The following is a 16,554-nucleotide window of genomic DNA, read 5'->3' as shown; positions in this document are numbered from 1 at the left end:
TGATTGGGGATGGTCATTCGCAACTTAATTTTCTTCTAAGAATTATTCCCTGTGCAGATTCTTGGAAAGTAGAAGGAAATGAGTCATCTTAGTCATGGGACAGAAGGTAGGAACAGGAAGATGGAATCTCAGGGTAACAGTTATTGGCTGCTTAAGTGCATTTAGGCATAAGAGGTTGCGGGAACATTTGGAAGCTACGAATTTTGCAGGATAGCTAAGGTTTAGTATTGTGATTGGCTGGGATGATTGCAATTATCTCTTGAGTTAGTAGTCAGCAGATACACAGAGGCATTTACACTCTAGGCACTATAAAATATGGGATTACAGTGGTTAGGAACCCACGAAATAGTATCATTGGTAGACTGTGACACGTCTCTTTAGACCCCCCACTTATCTTTCCTACTCTCAACCAAGAAAGCACATCCGAAGGATTGAAGGCAATTGTTTAAAATGCATTTGCAGGGTGCCCGGGTGGCTCAATCAGTTAAGCATCCGACTTTGGCTCAGGTCATGGTCTCCGAGCCTGTGAGTTCGAGCCCCGAGTCGGGCCCTGTGCTGACAGCTTGGAGCGTGGAGCCTGCCTCAGATTCTGTGTCTCCCTCTCTCTCTGCCCCTTCCCTGCTCACTCTCTCTCTCTCAAATAAGTAAACTTTAAAAAATAGAAATAAAACAAAATGCATTTGCGATGTTCACATGATCTTTCTGCATTGGTTCTTGCCTGTGCTCTACCTTTACACTTTTATCAGGGCTATAAGCTTGGCTAATGGAACATGTTATAGCAATATTCTCAATAATTGTAAGTGAAATTGTCCTATCAATGCTGATCTAAGATTTTAGTCAATTTTCCTCTATTGTTTTGCGAACCAGCAATAAAGCACAGACAGTATAGAATCCTCTGATGAGGGATAACACATAATTAACCAAGAGTTAGTCATGATTACCCTGGAAGTAACCACATATAATAAACACGGAGGACACTGACCATTCTCCAAAGCCTTTGATGGAGTAATAAAACATCCACACACGATTGCCACTAACTGCTTACTTTTGAGATGTGATTAGAAACAAAATTAACCAGTAGACAGTTCTTGTAGCAATTTGTATACTTGAACCTGAGGACCGTTCTTTTCACCTAAGATGTATACAAGCATTGAAACACATTTATGTTTATATCTCTTACTTTCACTAATAAAACATTGAGGACAGTATTTTTCTGATAGTCTCTTAGTTTTTTCCTGTAAGTCTAGTAAAGACGGATTCTTAAGTAATCAAACACTTGATAGAGACAACAGAAAGCAAGGAAATAATTTTGATAAAGCCCAGATTACTTAGAAGAGAAAGAAAAACTCTCACAATCTTATCAAGATAGAGCAATAGTCCAAGAAACCTACATGGCTTAGCAGATGAAGGAAAATCAAGTTTAGTTCTACGTAAGCACACCTCGTCTGCCAGCCCCGAAGACAGCAGGGGGTGGACACCTGCCCTTTCTTCTCTAACCTCAGCTCTTCTAACTTTCTAACGCAAGCGTCAGTCTCTAGCTGTGCGTAGGTGACTAGGCAGGCTTCCCACAGCAGAGGCCAGCCCACCATGCAGCCACTTCTTCCGTACTTTGCAGCAGTCCCACAAACAGGGGCATCGAAGCAGCTGGCATCTGGGGGCATCTCTGCACTCAAGCGGCGGTCCACCAGCATCCACACACAGGCCACCCCTCCCCATACAGAGGTCACGGGCCAACTTGAGATTTCCCTCCTGATGCCTCCTTCCCGAGACTCCATTCTCAGGTCTCCTAGCTGGCTCACCAATTGTTGGTTCCTAAACTTGGGAATTACCTAGGCAACATCTAAAACTGGCCGCTGTCGTCAGAGGGCAGGAGAGACTGAGGAAAGAGGCAGCCCACATCGTATGGCAGGTGGCAAGTTTAACAAAGAAGAACGCTTCCAGATAATGCTCCTTTGGGAGAGCAGCATGATGAGCATCTCTCCACACCTGCCTGCCGGAATCTTTTAAAGTTTATTAATTTTTTGAGAGAGATAGAGAGAGAGCATGAGCAGTGGAGGGTTAGAGAAAGAGCGAGGAGACAGAAGATCTCAAGTGGGCTCCATGCGGTCAGTGCAGGGCCGGATGTGGGGCTCGAACCCAGGAACCATGAGATCATGACCTGAGCTAAAATCAAGAGTTGGACACTTAACCGACAGAGCCTCCCAGGCGCCCCCTTAAACGTTTATAAAGGGACCTTAACTGGATTCAGTCACATACGCCATCCAGATCGTCTCAACAACACATTACTCCCTTGAGGCTGCCTCCTTGAAAACAGCTCCCGCTGTGGACAGGTGGGCAGAGTGTACATTCCAAGGACGGTGGGTGGGGGCCTCAGAGCCTCTGATTGCCCAGGTCCAGCTAGACGGTCAATGGGTAGCTACATCCTCTTGACGACCACCTCTAGTCAGCCAGTTAGCTAGCCATTATATTAAGCAATTATATCTTTTTTGTGTGTGTGTTTACATTCTTCAGAGGGAAAATTTTTCTCAATGTCAAAGTGAAGCATTTTCCTATAATAGAATTTGCTTTATCATCTTTTTCCTATCATATCATTTCGATCTCTTGAAGTTTCCTAAAGTGTCATTTTCTTTATCTTTTCTTGTTATTGTCTGTTTCCTTACCGGTTTTGGTTGGTTTCAAGTAGAAGAAAAGGGCAAAATGACTTTATACTACTTGATTAAAAAAATTAAGTTCATTTATTTATTTTGAGAGAGAGAGAGAGAGAGAGAGAGAGAGAGAGAGAGAGATACCTGAGGAGGGGCAGCAAAAGAGGGAGAATCTCAAACAGGCTCCACAGTTAGCACGGAGCCTGATGCAGGGCATGAACCCACAAACCCTGAGGTCATGACCTGAGCTGGAATCAAGAATCAGATGCTTCACTAACTGAACCACGCAGGTGCCCCTATTCTACCTTCTTTAAGCAAAGTGTATGATATAACTTAAATCCTACATTCAAATTATTACGGATTGTGAAATATTTTTGCTTTAATTTACACGTCACTCAAAAATGCTTACAGAATATGTCTTCTCTGCAACTCTCTGACATCAGGACTTCATAGGATATAGACCATTGTAAGACCATGTCCTTGACTCTAAAAGTCAGATGACAGTGGAGACGAGCTACTGGGGAAATGCTATGGCAGTTTCAGAGGTGGGAGATCATAACCCTTTTAGGGGATCCTAGAAGGTTTTTGAGAGAAAGTGGTGACTGAGGTCATCCAACCTATGTGTATTAGTTTCTCAATGCTGTCCTGACAAATTACCACAAGTTTAGTGGCTAAAACAACACAATGTTGTATACACAAATGTATTGATTTAATGCTCTGCAGGCTAAGGAGTCCAACATGGGTCTCACCAGACTACAGTCAGGTGTTGGCAGGATTGCATTGCTTCCTGGAATCTCTAGAGGAAAATGTTTCCCGGTTTCTCCAGCTATTAAACCCTGCCCACATTTCTTAGCTGATGGCCCCTTCCTTCATCTTCAAAACCCGCAAAGTTGCATATCTGCCCATGTTCCCTACTTACATCTCCTGAGAAGGGCTCACAGATAATCTCCTCATTCCAAGGTCCTTAAGTGAATAACATGGGTAAAGTCACTTTTTACCACGCAAGGTGACATGATCACCGGTCCCTGGGGTTAAGAGGTGGATATCACTGGAGACCATTATTCTGCCTATGCCACTGTTCCCTCAATGTGATATTTTCTTCTCTCCTTCATGAAGCTTTATTCCAATCAAGTTGAATGTTCCTGCCTCCCTGCCTCTGTTCATCTCCTTAGTTCTACCCCAAATGTCCTTCCTCTCAATTTCGGGTCATCTCAAACTTGTCCACCTTTCCAAACCAATCTGCCCATGAAATATTTCCCAACCATTTTCGTGCACAATGACATCTCCTTCTTTGAAAAGTCTGTGCTTTGATTTACCTTGAACTCAGCCAGGGGTACTATGAACTTAAAGAAATGAGTATCCCGCATATTGATTAATAGCAAGTTTTGAAATACACTAGCAAGACTTCAGAATGAACCTGATCTGTGGCAACATAAACTCATTGTCAGAGGTACCCCAGAGAGAGTGGTCTTTGGTTTAGTCCAGCTCTTCAGGTCACTAAATAACTGAGGTTTTGATCCCGATTTTAAGCCGGATCTTCTTCTCTCTTTCTGATACTTCAACGTCCAGGTAAATTCTCGGGTCACCGAATGTAGAAATGCAAAGGTCATAGAAATCGTCCCCCTTACAGGGGAGGCGGAGTCTTATTCCTGTTTGCGTGCTGAGCAATGGAAGGATGGAAGCACGTTCCCCTCACCAAACGCCCTCACCTGGTAGGTCCACGAATGTCCACAACCACTGCCTGCCATTGCACGTAGATTTTGAACTGTTAGGCATGAAACGAAAGCGGTGTTTTTCCAACCACTTCAGCTCTCAGTGAAGAAGGGAGCTTTCTCTGAAATGCTGCGGCATATGTCGTCTTGGATTTATCAAACACTGCTTTGAAAAGTGGGCTTTCTTTTTATGCCTAGGCAGTATTTCCCGCGATTGATTTTAGTGCTGTCATTAATAAGCAATTGCCCTGTGGAAAATGCATTCCACAGATAATTCTCAAGTAATGATAAACTCAGGGGGCACAAACATTATATTAACTATTGTTTTGTCACTGTAGCATTTCAGGGTTCACATCTTAATCACTCTATCTTCAAAGTGTGAATATTTTTCTTAATATAGGAAATTGTTTGACCTGGTAACAAACATATGAATCTGGAATCTTTCTTACGGATAATCCCACACCTTGTGTTTCTTACTGTCATTTAAACAGGTTGATGTGTTTTTACTCAGTTGATGAGTCAGAAAAATACTTAAAAATTTTGTAACAATAAAAATGGTAAGCATTTCACACATTGTGTTAATAAAATAGAGATCACCTGTCAGAATTTATGCCTTAAATAGGTTTATAAACATTACAGAGAATTAGGGGAAATAATTTTACTTCAATGAACAAAATATATTCATGGAAATGTATGGTAACATTGCCGCTAATGATCGAGTCAGTTGAGACTAGACTGGATACTTATTTTTCTTTTGATTTCCATGGAAAGTTCCTATACAATATTTGATAGATTAATTAATGTCAAAGGAAGTGCATCTCAGAGCCTCCCAAACCATTATATTTCTTTTTTGAATTATATGATATGATTATATGAATTACATGATCTGGAAATTTCTTCACTTCACTTAACCCCAAACATGAATCCTCTGTTCCTATTTCTTTCTGCCATTCCTGTACTCATGATGGTTAAAGAGTAAATGTATCCAATCTCTCATTTGCAGGCCTGTCCTTTATAAACATAAAAATGACTATTATGTGTTTCCATAGAACTCCCCCTTGTAAATAATGCTGCCGACATTTGTTGACATTTCTCTTTGTAAGCCTTTTATAAGGGGAAGAGATTAATATACACAGATATGAAAGTTGTCTTCATTTCATCTGAATGGCACTATCCTCTCCGTCAAAACAGGAACTGAAAGGGCTTTATTTCTGTTCTGTTTAGCCGATCCCAAATGTCTATTATCAGGGTCTGAATTTTTCATCATTTCTTACAATCTCACTGGTTACGGTATTCCTAGGTAGGCATTCTTATTCTATCATGTGGTAAAGATGAACTACAGATACTGTTCTCGTTTCAAATACAATTTTAGAACCCATGGGAAATTTAGATTTGATACTTAGACTGCTCTTTTGATGGCAGAGGGTGCCGAATCCAAAAAGATCAAGTATAAATCGGGCAAGTTTGCACGGTGTCCCAACGGACAGGAACTATTCCTCAGGAATACCGTTGCCCGTCCAGTGCTGTTTTCCTAACTGCCTCCTTTACAGATTAAAAAACACTTGTAATACATTGAAGAAGCTATGATGAATATGGGGCGCCTGGGTGGCTCAGTCAGCTGAGCGACTGACTTCAGGTCAGGTCAGGATCTTATGGTTTGTGGTTTCAAGCCCATGTCAGGCTCTGTGCGGAAGCAGGAGCCTGCTTCAGATTCGCTGTTTCCCATCTCTCTGCTCCTCCCCTTTTTGTGTTCTGTCTCTGTCTCTCTCTCTCAAAATAAATAAACATTAAAAATTTTTTAAAAGGAGCAATTTTGTGTATGCTAATTAACATTGCAAAAATAAAATGTACTTTTAAATTTCTTACACAGGTTACCACTGACCAGTGAATGACTATGTATTTTTCTTAGCCCCTCGTCCTTTTAGGTATTGTTCCTCTTCTTCCATTGCCCCCAAGATGCTGTGTGATAACTTCGCAGAGAAAAAAGTCAGCTCTCTCAGGGTTGTACCACACAGATGTGGTTCTCTTCTTTCTTTGTGGTATCTGAATGTTTCATCCTGACGTCCATGGCACATGACTGGTATTTGGCCATCGGTAAGCCCTTGTTGCACGCCCTCATTATGTCCCAGAGGGTCTCTGTGCAGCTGGTTATAGGGCCTTATGGCATGGCTCTTCTAAGCAGCATGACCTATATGACACTGACTTTTTGCTTACCCTTGTGTGGTCCAAATATCATCAATCATTTTTTCTGTGATATTTCCCTTCTGCTTTCTCTTACATGTGCAGACACTTCCGTGACTCAACTTACATTTTTCTTTTTGGCTGGACCTACAGGAATCTTCAGTGGCCTGATCATGATGGTCTCCCATGTTTGCATCCTGGTGGCCATCTGGAAGATCCAGACTGCTCATGGGAGGCAGAACGCTTTGTCCACCTGCTCCTCTCACCTGGTAGTTGTCTCCATCCTGTATGGGACTCTTTTCTTTATCTCTGTTCGACCTGGCTCAAGTCCCTCCCTGGATCTCAATAAAGTGATTTCTCTGTTGTATACTGTGGTGATGCCCATGTGGAACCCCCTCGTCTACAGCTTGGGGAATAAGGAGGTAAGATACACATTTGGGATGAAGTTTGAAAGGAAAACTTCTCCAGCAGTTTTGGTAATTAGAAGTCTGTTGTGTTGTACCTTAGACGTTGGTTTATAACATGTCAAAAGAACACTGGGCTGAGAACTAGAAGTTCCCTTTATTCCTGAGTAGTTACCAGGTTACTTATAGACTGCTTGTATTTTTTTCATCAGTCTTCTCCATTATAAAGTGAAGGGGAATACAAAATACTTTACAGATATATTAAAGGTACAATGTACTATATGCGAACAGAAAGTACAGAGGAACATTTATATAGTCTCATATGTGGGAGGACATTTATTCCAGATTAGAGAGCAAATGTTGTAAGGCAAAGGTCAACAGTGTTCATTAATAAAGGTTCATACACCTTGTTCTGTTGAACAATGGAAAGTGAGAGGGCTTTTGCAAAATAGGTGACTTACAATAAGGTAATGTCCTGATGAGAAAGTCCTGAGCCCAAATGCACATGTGTATGACACACAGGAGGGACATGGGCCAATAAATGGCTCGATGAGCAATGGGTACAGCTGGAAATGGGAATTGCCAAAAATATAAATATACTAAAGGTTGCTGAACTCCACAATGGCTGGGAAACATGAAATTACAATGACAAGACAGTGTTTCTTTTTCATTTGGCACGTTAGCAGACATCACAACGATTTGTGCAATGCTGGTAAGGTTGCCAACGAATATAGATCACGACGTTGCACTTAGCGACAGTAGCTAAGTATAGAACAGCTACATTTTCAGAAAGTAATTTGATGATTTCTGTTAAAATTCACATACTCGTTGACCTGGCTCTCTTACATTTGGAAATCTGTGCTGTCGCAATATCAACACCAGACATAAATGCTGCAACATCATTTGTGGGGGGGGGGGGAGGAAACAACCTCAATTTGTATCATTAGGAGAAACGTACATTCTCTCCTTGAAGTGTTGGGTGGCTAATATTAAACAAAGTAAATTAAATATTAATGTTTTGGTTCGGAGGAAACGTCCTGATACAATCATTGATAGATAAGAAAAAAAATCAAGTCAAACCTTAATCTGTAGAACCGATCACAGTTTGTGTGGGTTTGCAACTTCCTGGGGAGCTTCCGCTGAAATCCGCAACCGGCCCCCATCACCAAAGGCAGGGAGAGACCAAAGAGAGAAGCAGGCCACTCCGGAATGGTAGGGAGCAGGTTGAACAGACAAGAGAACTTACTTGCGAGGTTGTCCTGGGCGCAGCAGTAAGACCATAGCCCTTCTGCCTCCCGCCCAATCTTGAAAGATTAGATAGAGGCAGTCACACATGCCGTCCAGAGCGTCCAAGAACACATGACTGTCTCAAGGCTGTGTCCTTGGGGCAGTTTTTGGGAGCCGAGAAGGCAGGCAGAATGCACGGACAGGGTCTGGGAGAGGAGCCTCCAGTTGCCAGGGTCCAGATCACAGATCAACCAGAGGTCAGATCTTCTCGTTGACCAACCCCCCAACATGTAAACAAAGGTGAAAAAGGTGGGGGTAAAACCTACCTCATGTGTAAAAGACATTGGTGTGTGCCTATGGACATGATCATAGAGAGAATTGTGCAAAGTCACTGGCCACGCTGTTAACATTGTTACTTTAGTAACATGACATTGAAAGGAGCCACAAGCAGCAGGAGCTTCGTGCTTGTCTGAGTTGTCGGACTTGTTTTGCAACAAATATGCTTAATTTCATAACTAAAATTTACTCTTGAAAAGCTGCCATCTGTGTCAAAACTGAAGGCATGAATAAGTGAATGAATGAAAATATCCATAAGTAAATAGATTTAGGCAGATGGACTCAATGACTTCTGGTAAAGCTATTTCTCCATCCGAACACTCTCTGGTTTAATGAAACACTTTTAGCTACTGGTGAATGAAATCTTTGTCAAAAACTAAGTAAAACCGAGAGATTCTTAGCAACTCTCTGCTCCCATCTCACTTTTTCCCTCTGAGGACCTGTATCTCCCCTCATCCCTCACCCTTCACCCCAGAATCTGTCATTTTTATACAAGGTGGTATGTTTTCTCCTTATTAACCACTTTGAAATGATAAAAAAAAAATGCTGAATTCAAAATGGCACAATGCAAATGATGCAATTGGGAAAGTAAACTACTAAGTTAATTAATTATTAATATTCAGGTAAATTTTATAGTTTATGTAGCACAGCATTTCATACAGAGAATGTATGCTTCTCCTAGTGATACCCCTTCAGCTGGTTTCCTTTTATTCTCCCTACAAATGATGTTGCCACATGTGTATCTGACATTTATATTTCTGTAGCACAGATTTCCAAATGTAGGAGAGCTAGGTCCCAGATTATGAATGATTAACTTTGTTAGTTGTTTGGGGCGCTGGGGTGGCTCGGTCGGTTGAGCGTCCGACTTCGGCTCAGGTCATGATCTCACAGCTCGTGAGATGGAGCCCCGCGTCAGGCTCTGTGCTGACAGCTCGGAGCCTGGAGCCTGCTTCAGATTCTGTGCCTCCCTCTCTCTGCCCCAACCCACTCACATTCTGTCTCTGTCGCTCTCAAAAATAAATAAACATTAGAAAAATCATAATTTGTTAGTTGCCAGTTTGGTGACATTTCCCAGCACCATTTTACTAAGACTTGATAAAACTTGGGCTTAGGTGAGCCAAAGGGAAATGTGTTTTCATCTAGAAAGATCAACAGTTTCTTCCCGGTCACACTTTGCCTTAAAATGACTCTATCCTGCATCTTCATTATATGACAGGTGTCAGATCTGTCACCTATTGAGATATGCATTGCCTAGTAGGAGAGCTGAAGTGTTTTCTTTGGTCCTAATTGCTTGGTAAACATTCGTGATGCAGGTGCTATTGAACGGGGATTGGGAGGAGAACAGCAGGAGGCAAGTGATAATTATAAATTTCCTGAATTGCTGTAAGGTCCTTGTCTAAGCGTATGCAAATATATTCAAACCAACTGTCTTCCTCTAGCTCTGGTTATTGCTGTTCTGATCTGCTCCTGTATTCTGCCGACAATTCTCTTCCTGCCATATTCACATGGATTAACTACTTGCTTTTCATATACTGTTTCAGTGTTACCTCCACTGGGGACTCACCCTAAGGGATGATTAGAGACAGTGTCAGTTAGAGCCCGTGTATTGTCCTCTTACAGCACCATCTTCTTTTCCCTTAGACTTTATAGCTGTAACACAGTGCATCTTAAAATAGGTTTTTGTTTTGTTTTTATTAGTAGGAAACGTTCCCAACTGATTCTTCCTAGAGGGCAGGGACAGAAATTCAAGTGCAGGTGCATTTTGCCGTTCATTTGTTTGTTCACCCCGGAAGTCGTTAAGTGGTTCTGCCTATTTTGTAAAGAATCGCCAGTTAGTCCCAGTATCAGAGGGAAATTGCCTGTCAGTTAAGGCCTCCACTCACTGAAGTCTCCCGATTTGTAAATTTGGCGCCCAGTAGACGGCCACTGACTTTTAGGAGGTGCGGTTTCTGAGAGATCAGATGTGATCCTTTGCTCCTCTGTAGGTGATGTGTCTTTCTGATTCTGCCTTCTTTGAAGATTGTTGTCTTTATTCTTGATTTTCTGTGCTTTAAAGAGTGTATGCCTAGGGGTGGTCTTTGCTGGCATTTATTCTGCTTAGCGTTCTTTATGTTGTCATGCGGGGTGGGAACTTGGGGACGGTCACCCTGATGTGGATGGATTCCTGACTCCAGAAACCCATGTAGTTTTTCCTTGAAACGTTGTCCTTTGTGGGTGTATGCTCCTCTTCTTCCGCTGCTCCGTCGATGTGGTGTGATCCCTTTCGGGAGAGAAAAGTCATCTCCTTTGTGAGCTGTGCTGTACTGATGTGGTTTTTGGTCAGCTTGTAGTGACCAGCCTGTTTCCTCATGGCCGCCAAGCATGTGACCGGTACGCAGCCATCTGCAAACCCTTGCCGCATACAGTCATCATGTGCCAAAGGGCCCGTGTGCAGCTGGTGGCGGGGCCCTGTGCCACGGGTCCTCAAAGTGCCATTGTCCATGAGACCTTCACTTTTGCTTAGGCTTCCGTGGTCCAAATGTGGTCAACCACCTTTTCTGTGACATTCCCCCTTTTCCCTCCCTGGCATGTGCTGCTACCCAGAAGAGTAAGTTGGTTCTTTCCATGATGGCTGGATTCATAGGAATCCTGTGTGCCCTCATCATCCCGGCCTCCTGTATTTTTATCCTTCAAGCCTTCTGAATATCCATTCTGCTAAATGCAGGCAGCAAGTTTTCCCTACCTGCTCCTCCTGCTTGGCTGCTCTGGCCATCATGCATGGGACACTTTTCTTCCTTTGCATACTTCCTCGTTCAAGTTCATCTCAGTACGCTAATAAATTTGATTTTGCATTCTATTCCACATGGATGCCCATGTTGAGTCTGCTCCTTTACGGCCTGCCCCTAAAAGAGGCATTTAGGGGGACATTAGTTAGGAAGAATTTTCTGCTGGGGAGGGAATTCGGACGGTGCTTTTACCAATGTTCAGGTGGAATTGCCAAACGTGTACTAAGAAAGAGGTGGACTAGACTTAAGGAGTTGTCAGTTTGAACCTTGACTCTTCCCATTAGAAAGAGGATTAAAAGTTAACGTGCAGCGTTGGGTTCGTTTCCCATGTACAACGTAATAATGCGACAGTCTTCAATTTGTGTGTGCCTGGATATTAATTGGCAGTTACACTTCAATCATCTTATTTCAGAGTGTACAGAATCATGACATGCTGGAGTTCTATTTCAGATCTAAATAATTTTTAGACTAAAACCGTGCCATTTAAAGTAAATTTCTCTGGCATTTCAAAAAGAAAAAAAGGATTAAAAGAGGATAAATTCTATACCATTTCTGGTTCTCAATGTCTTAATTTGTAAACTGAGGGTAATAGACTCAATGTCATTTATATTACTTTTTTATCTAAAGTTCTGTGATTGTACACAATATGTCAACTCCTATGAATGCCATCTTTTTATACACTGGGAAGAAAAGAAAAAAAGAATTTCCTGGCAATGATACCACCCATTTTTCCAGTTTTCCTTTCTAGGGACTTGTTCTCCCTTTCCATTCCTTGATTCAATATATCAAATGCAAGACTTTACAACTCAGTATCTTATAGTATCACACATCTTTGTTAAAAATAACTGAGCGCAAAAAAAAAGTGTAATGCAACTATAACCCTTTAACAACAATACATTGAAGCCTTAGGTGGAAAATTGCAAGGAGGCCAATGTCGTGTGTGGTTTGTACACAGATTAATCGATGATACATATAAGAGCACCTAACACATAGGAAGTTCTCAAGAAAACATGTTAAGTGAGAGAGTGAACAAAACAAATATAAGGCACATAGTTACGTTAAGTCCTAATTATCATCTTTCTTAACAACCTGGACCCAGGTGTGGTTTAAGGTCATACTTCTTTCCATATCAACTTCATCTCATTCTTTTTCTGCTCACTGATGTCTTACCTCTTTTAAATGTTTTCCAGCTTTATTGAGGCATATTGAGAAATATAATTGTAAGATATTTAAATTGCAAATAATGTAAGAAGGAAGATTTGATATACGTATACCCTGTGACGGGATTCTCCCCATCGAGTTAAATCGCACATACCTCACCTCACATAGTTGTCTTTTGGGGGTGGCGAGAACCTTTAAGTTCTACTCTCTTGGCACATTTCACTTAATACAATACAGTGTTGTCAACCACAGTCACCATGTTTTCCATTAGATCCTCAGGCCTTATTCGTGTTACAAGGGAAAGTCTGTGTCTTTGATGTCTTTTGAATCCAAGCTGTCGGAGGACCCTCATCACTCCTCTGGGAAGGATCACGCGCCAGGATTACTCTGCGTGCAAGTGCTTCTAGTTTATAGTCGAGTGTATTCCTGATGATTTTTATTTCCCCTGCTCTAGCTGCTGTGGCACTAGCAGCCTACTCTGCTCTTACATGGGATTTTGAAACTAAAGTTGTCTGTCCTTTCTTCCACTCTTCAAAGGCCAGCCATGGCCATTTGTCTCCTCAAGCAACATTTGTTCCTTTCTCCTTTCTTTTGTTCCCTTTTCTCTGCCTCTTTTCCCTCTGTTCCCATCCTTTCCCTTTCTTATCTTTCTCATGAGATTGGTGTATGAGACATGATGTAGATTGCCTTTGTTCTTTGTTTTTTGTTTTTTGTTTTTTTTTTTTGCCCTTGACTTTTGAGGAACTATCTCACTTCTAAACTGAGTCCTCCACAAATAGCCCAAATCATTGGCTCTATTTTTCTTTTTGATATTACAGCATCTTGCATCTTCCTATGAGGAAACTCTTTTGTGTTTGCCTTTTTGAAGTTTTCTCTGAGACCTCAGATCAATTTCTTGGGTATTCGGAATGATTTGATATTTATCTCCGTGTGTTTGAAGGATAAGGCAAGCCTAGGGTCCTGCTAGTACTCCACCATCTTATCCCCCCCCGCCCCGTTTTTTGTTTTTGTTTTTTGTCCTTTGATGTCCTGAAAATAGCAAGTTTTCTCACTAAATGATCCATGATTAGACTTCAACTCTCTCATGTTTGTCATGAGACCCTTCTTCTTTGAGGCTGGCACTCTTCTCAGAAAGATCACTTGCATACTACGGCTATTTGCATTAGTGCCTGTGGATTTGTAGGCTGGCTAAATCTAGGAAGGACCGGAAAATACTTTTATCGAGTTTTAAACTCAGTCTTTTGCTTTCTTCCACATCAGGGTCACACTTATGGGTTGTTTCTTCTGATGGTTCATGGAATGATAATAAACGTACAATGTCAAATTTATTTATAGACTCTTAAGTCTATAAAGAAAAATAATGGGTTTTCAGGGAAGAGGAGTGGGCCTATTTTAGATGTCGTAACAGGAGGACCTGTGATGCAATGTTTATCTAATCCAGCAATTTGACTAGGCCGCAAACAAGCGCATGTGATTGTTGATGAAGTTAGTTGTCCTGTTTCTTAGGAGGTTGATCATATTTTCAGAAGAGGCTTTTGTGAATGCTGACACGAGGACTGACACATTCAACATACATGGAGCCCCAAATATTTTCATGGCTGTGATGTTGAAGATTTAATCACACCAATGGTTTGGGTTTGTTTTTTTTTTTTTCCTTTTAACTGATTTGCTCACTGATGTATCCAAAGCACCTGGAACATGCTTGCTACATCGTGGGTAATCAGTAAATGTTGATGAATTGAATGAATAAATACAAGGGTTTCATATGGAGCCGAAATATAATCCAGCATTTTCCTCTTAACCCCTTATTCAATCTGCTTCCACCTCTGTCCCCTTCATTGCTGTGACAACAGGGGAAATAAGAGGGGAAGTTCTGGGTCAACCTCCAAGATTATCTGGTCTATCATCAATATGTTGTGATGTATACATTTAAATGGTCATTTAACCTCAGAAATCTCTGGTATTCTCAGAGTTCTCAGCTGTCATACTGTGCTGTCTATGACTTCTTGAATTCTGCACCTCATAATTCAGATACATTAAATTCTGTTAACCTTACATAGCCGAAGCAAGAAATACCAAAGTGTAGAGAGTGAGAGAAGATACTCTCTCCCATAAAAATGAATTCCTTACCATGACACTAGCTGTCATGATAGTAGAAACAAACAAACAAACAAACAAACAAACAAAAAAAACAACAACCCAATATAACAGGAAAGGATATCTAAAAACAGATAGATGAGTAGTTTGGGAATTTATGCATGATATGTTTAGCACTTCACATTCCATTTTTCAGTTTTCGTGTATAGGAAATTCACACCAGGCATGACCAATTGGAAAGATAACTATGGAGAATCACCGTGTTAGATAGAAAATATAAGATAACACATTAGCAATTAGAAAAGTGGCAGTAAATTCCTTATTGTAGTATAACTGGGATGGCAGGAAAATAGTAAAGCATTCAAGTAAATACTAGAGAAGATGGGAGAATAAAAGATTTATGTTCTTTTAGTTAGATCGTCTCTGCCTGCTTTCTGGTAGTTTAGTGCTACATACTGGTCTTTACTGTCTGGGGATCCTATTATCACCACGGACATTAGTTATCTCTGTACTTCTGTAACATTGTCTCCTACTGCCAGTCTGGTATAGAGAGAAGAGATACCACTAATCATATCAGTGAGACTAGCGTCCCATGTCTTTTCCAAAGACAGTAGAAATGGAGTTGTACCTCTAAAGCCCAGTGATCTGTGCGGTGAGACCAAGTTTGGTCTTTTGGGCCAGTCATGATCTTGGTGGAAAATAATCCCAGAAGGTGTATAAGGGAAGAAGTCAAAGTTCAGCTAGGCAGTTGAGGCCAAGGAAGATAGATAAGCATTGTCCCAAATCTGGCTCTTAGGATTGAACCTTGGCTCATCTCTCTCTCTCATCCAGCTGCAAACATATCCATTCAGGTTTGATCTCCCTAGGATAGTCTCTCAAAGAAATAATTTAATTCCTTTCCATTCTCACAGAAAGTTCACATTACCCAACACCTAGAAGAAGTTAATCTCCTAATTTCTCTCCCTGCAGCCACATTCTTAAAATTATGTGTCCACTTATTAATGTCCTCATTTGTTTTAAAATATTAATTGAACACTTACTCCTTAAAGCACTATTCCAGAAGCTGGAAGTGTACTGTGGAAAAACGAAGCAAAATTTATACTTGTTGTGATAGAGTGCTATGATGCAATACAAATTCAATGGTATGTAACGGTAATTGATTGAAGAAAAATAAACTAGATAAAGAGGGGAAGTGTAGGAGGGTTGGGGTGTGGTTAACTGTACTCTTTTACAAAGGATGATTAAAGGTGGCCTCCACGATGAGCAGAAATCTGAAGAAAATTGCACAGATACCTGGAGGAAAATACAACAGGAGCCGAAGGAAAAGAGAGGAAGATTCTGAGCTAGAATCCTGTTCTGTCTGTTCCAAGAATAGCAAGTGGACTGCATGAGGTGATGGTAGGTAAGAGAATCTAGATCTTTCTATTCATCCCCTCCATTGAGCTCTTAGGAGGACTAAATGGGTTAATACTCTCAAAGCACTTTGAAGAATGCCTTGCATATAGTAAACTTCTCCTGTGACAAGACTGATGTTCTGTGGCAACTTTTCTTGTGTGTGTGTGTGTGTGTGTGTGTGTGAATAAATAGATGTCACCTGTTTTCTGAAATTCCTTGAAGGATTCCTTACTGCTTACAGATATAAATTCAAACTGCTTTGCTTCATGAAGTGTTTATGAAGTTTGATCCCAAACCCAGTTTTCTACCTTTGTATTTGAAATTTTTATACCTCCAATGTCGACTGCTTTTGTCTCTCAAAAATTCTGTCCAAAGTTATAGCTCTCCTTTGCTGCATAACACCCCAATCCACCTTATTTTTATGTGCCTATAGCTTCCTTCCCTTTGAGATTAGTCACAACTAAGAGACTCTTTTCAACATCTCTGGTCACAACGATCCTACCATCCTCGTCACTCATGGACTGATCACGGGGTCCCTCGTGCTGCTGTGTGCCCAGACTCACCTTCTGATTGCAAGCTTTCTGAGACAAGGCTTTATTTTAGATTCTCCCACCTGCACAGCACCAAGGGC

General features: G+C 41.3%; 1 protein-coding gene across 1 annotated transcript; it reads left to right on the top strand.

Moving 5' to 3' along the window:
• Positions 1-1,902: 1,902 nt before the first annotated feature.
• On the top strand, positions 1,903-8,444 carry LOC124506067 (olfactory receptor 998-like). Its single transcript, XM_047072070.1, is given in 5 exon segments — positions 1,903-1,992; positions 4,215-4,357; positions 6,283-6,350; positions 6,353-6,960; positions 8,334-8,444. Coding segments are annotated over 5 exon segments (1,020 nt in total).
• Positions 8,445-16,554: the final 8,110 nt, after the last annotated feature.

The sequence above is a fragment of the Lynx rufus genome, unplaced genomic scaffold, assembly GCF_022079265.1.
Source record: "Lynx rufus isolate CCGP_SWC_20201006 ecotype Redwood Valley unplaced genomic scaffold, mLynRuf1.p SCAF_9, whole genome shotgun sequence".
NCBI lineage: Eukaryota > Metazoa > Chordata > Mammalia > Carnivora > Felidae > Lynx > Lynx rufus.
Note: the sequence above shows the minus strand (reverse complement) of the source record. Positions and strands in the feature narration are given on the sequence as shown.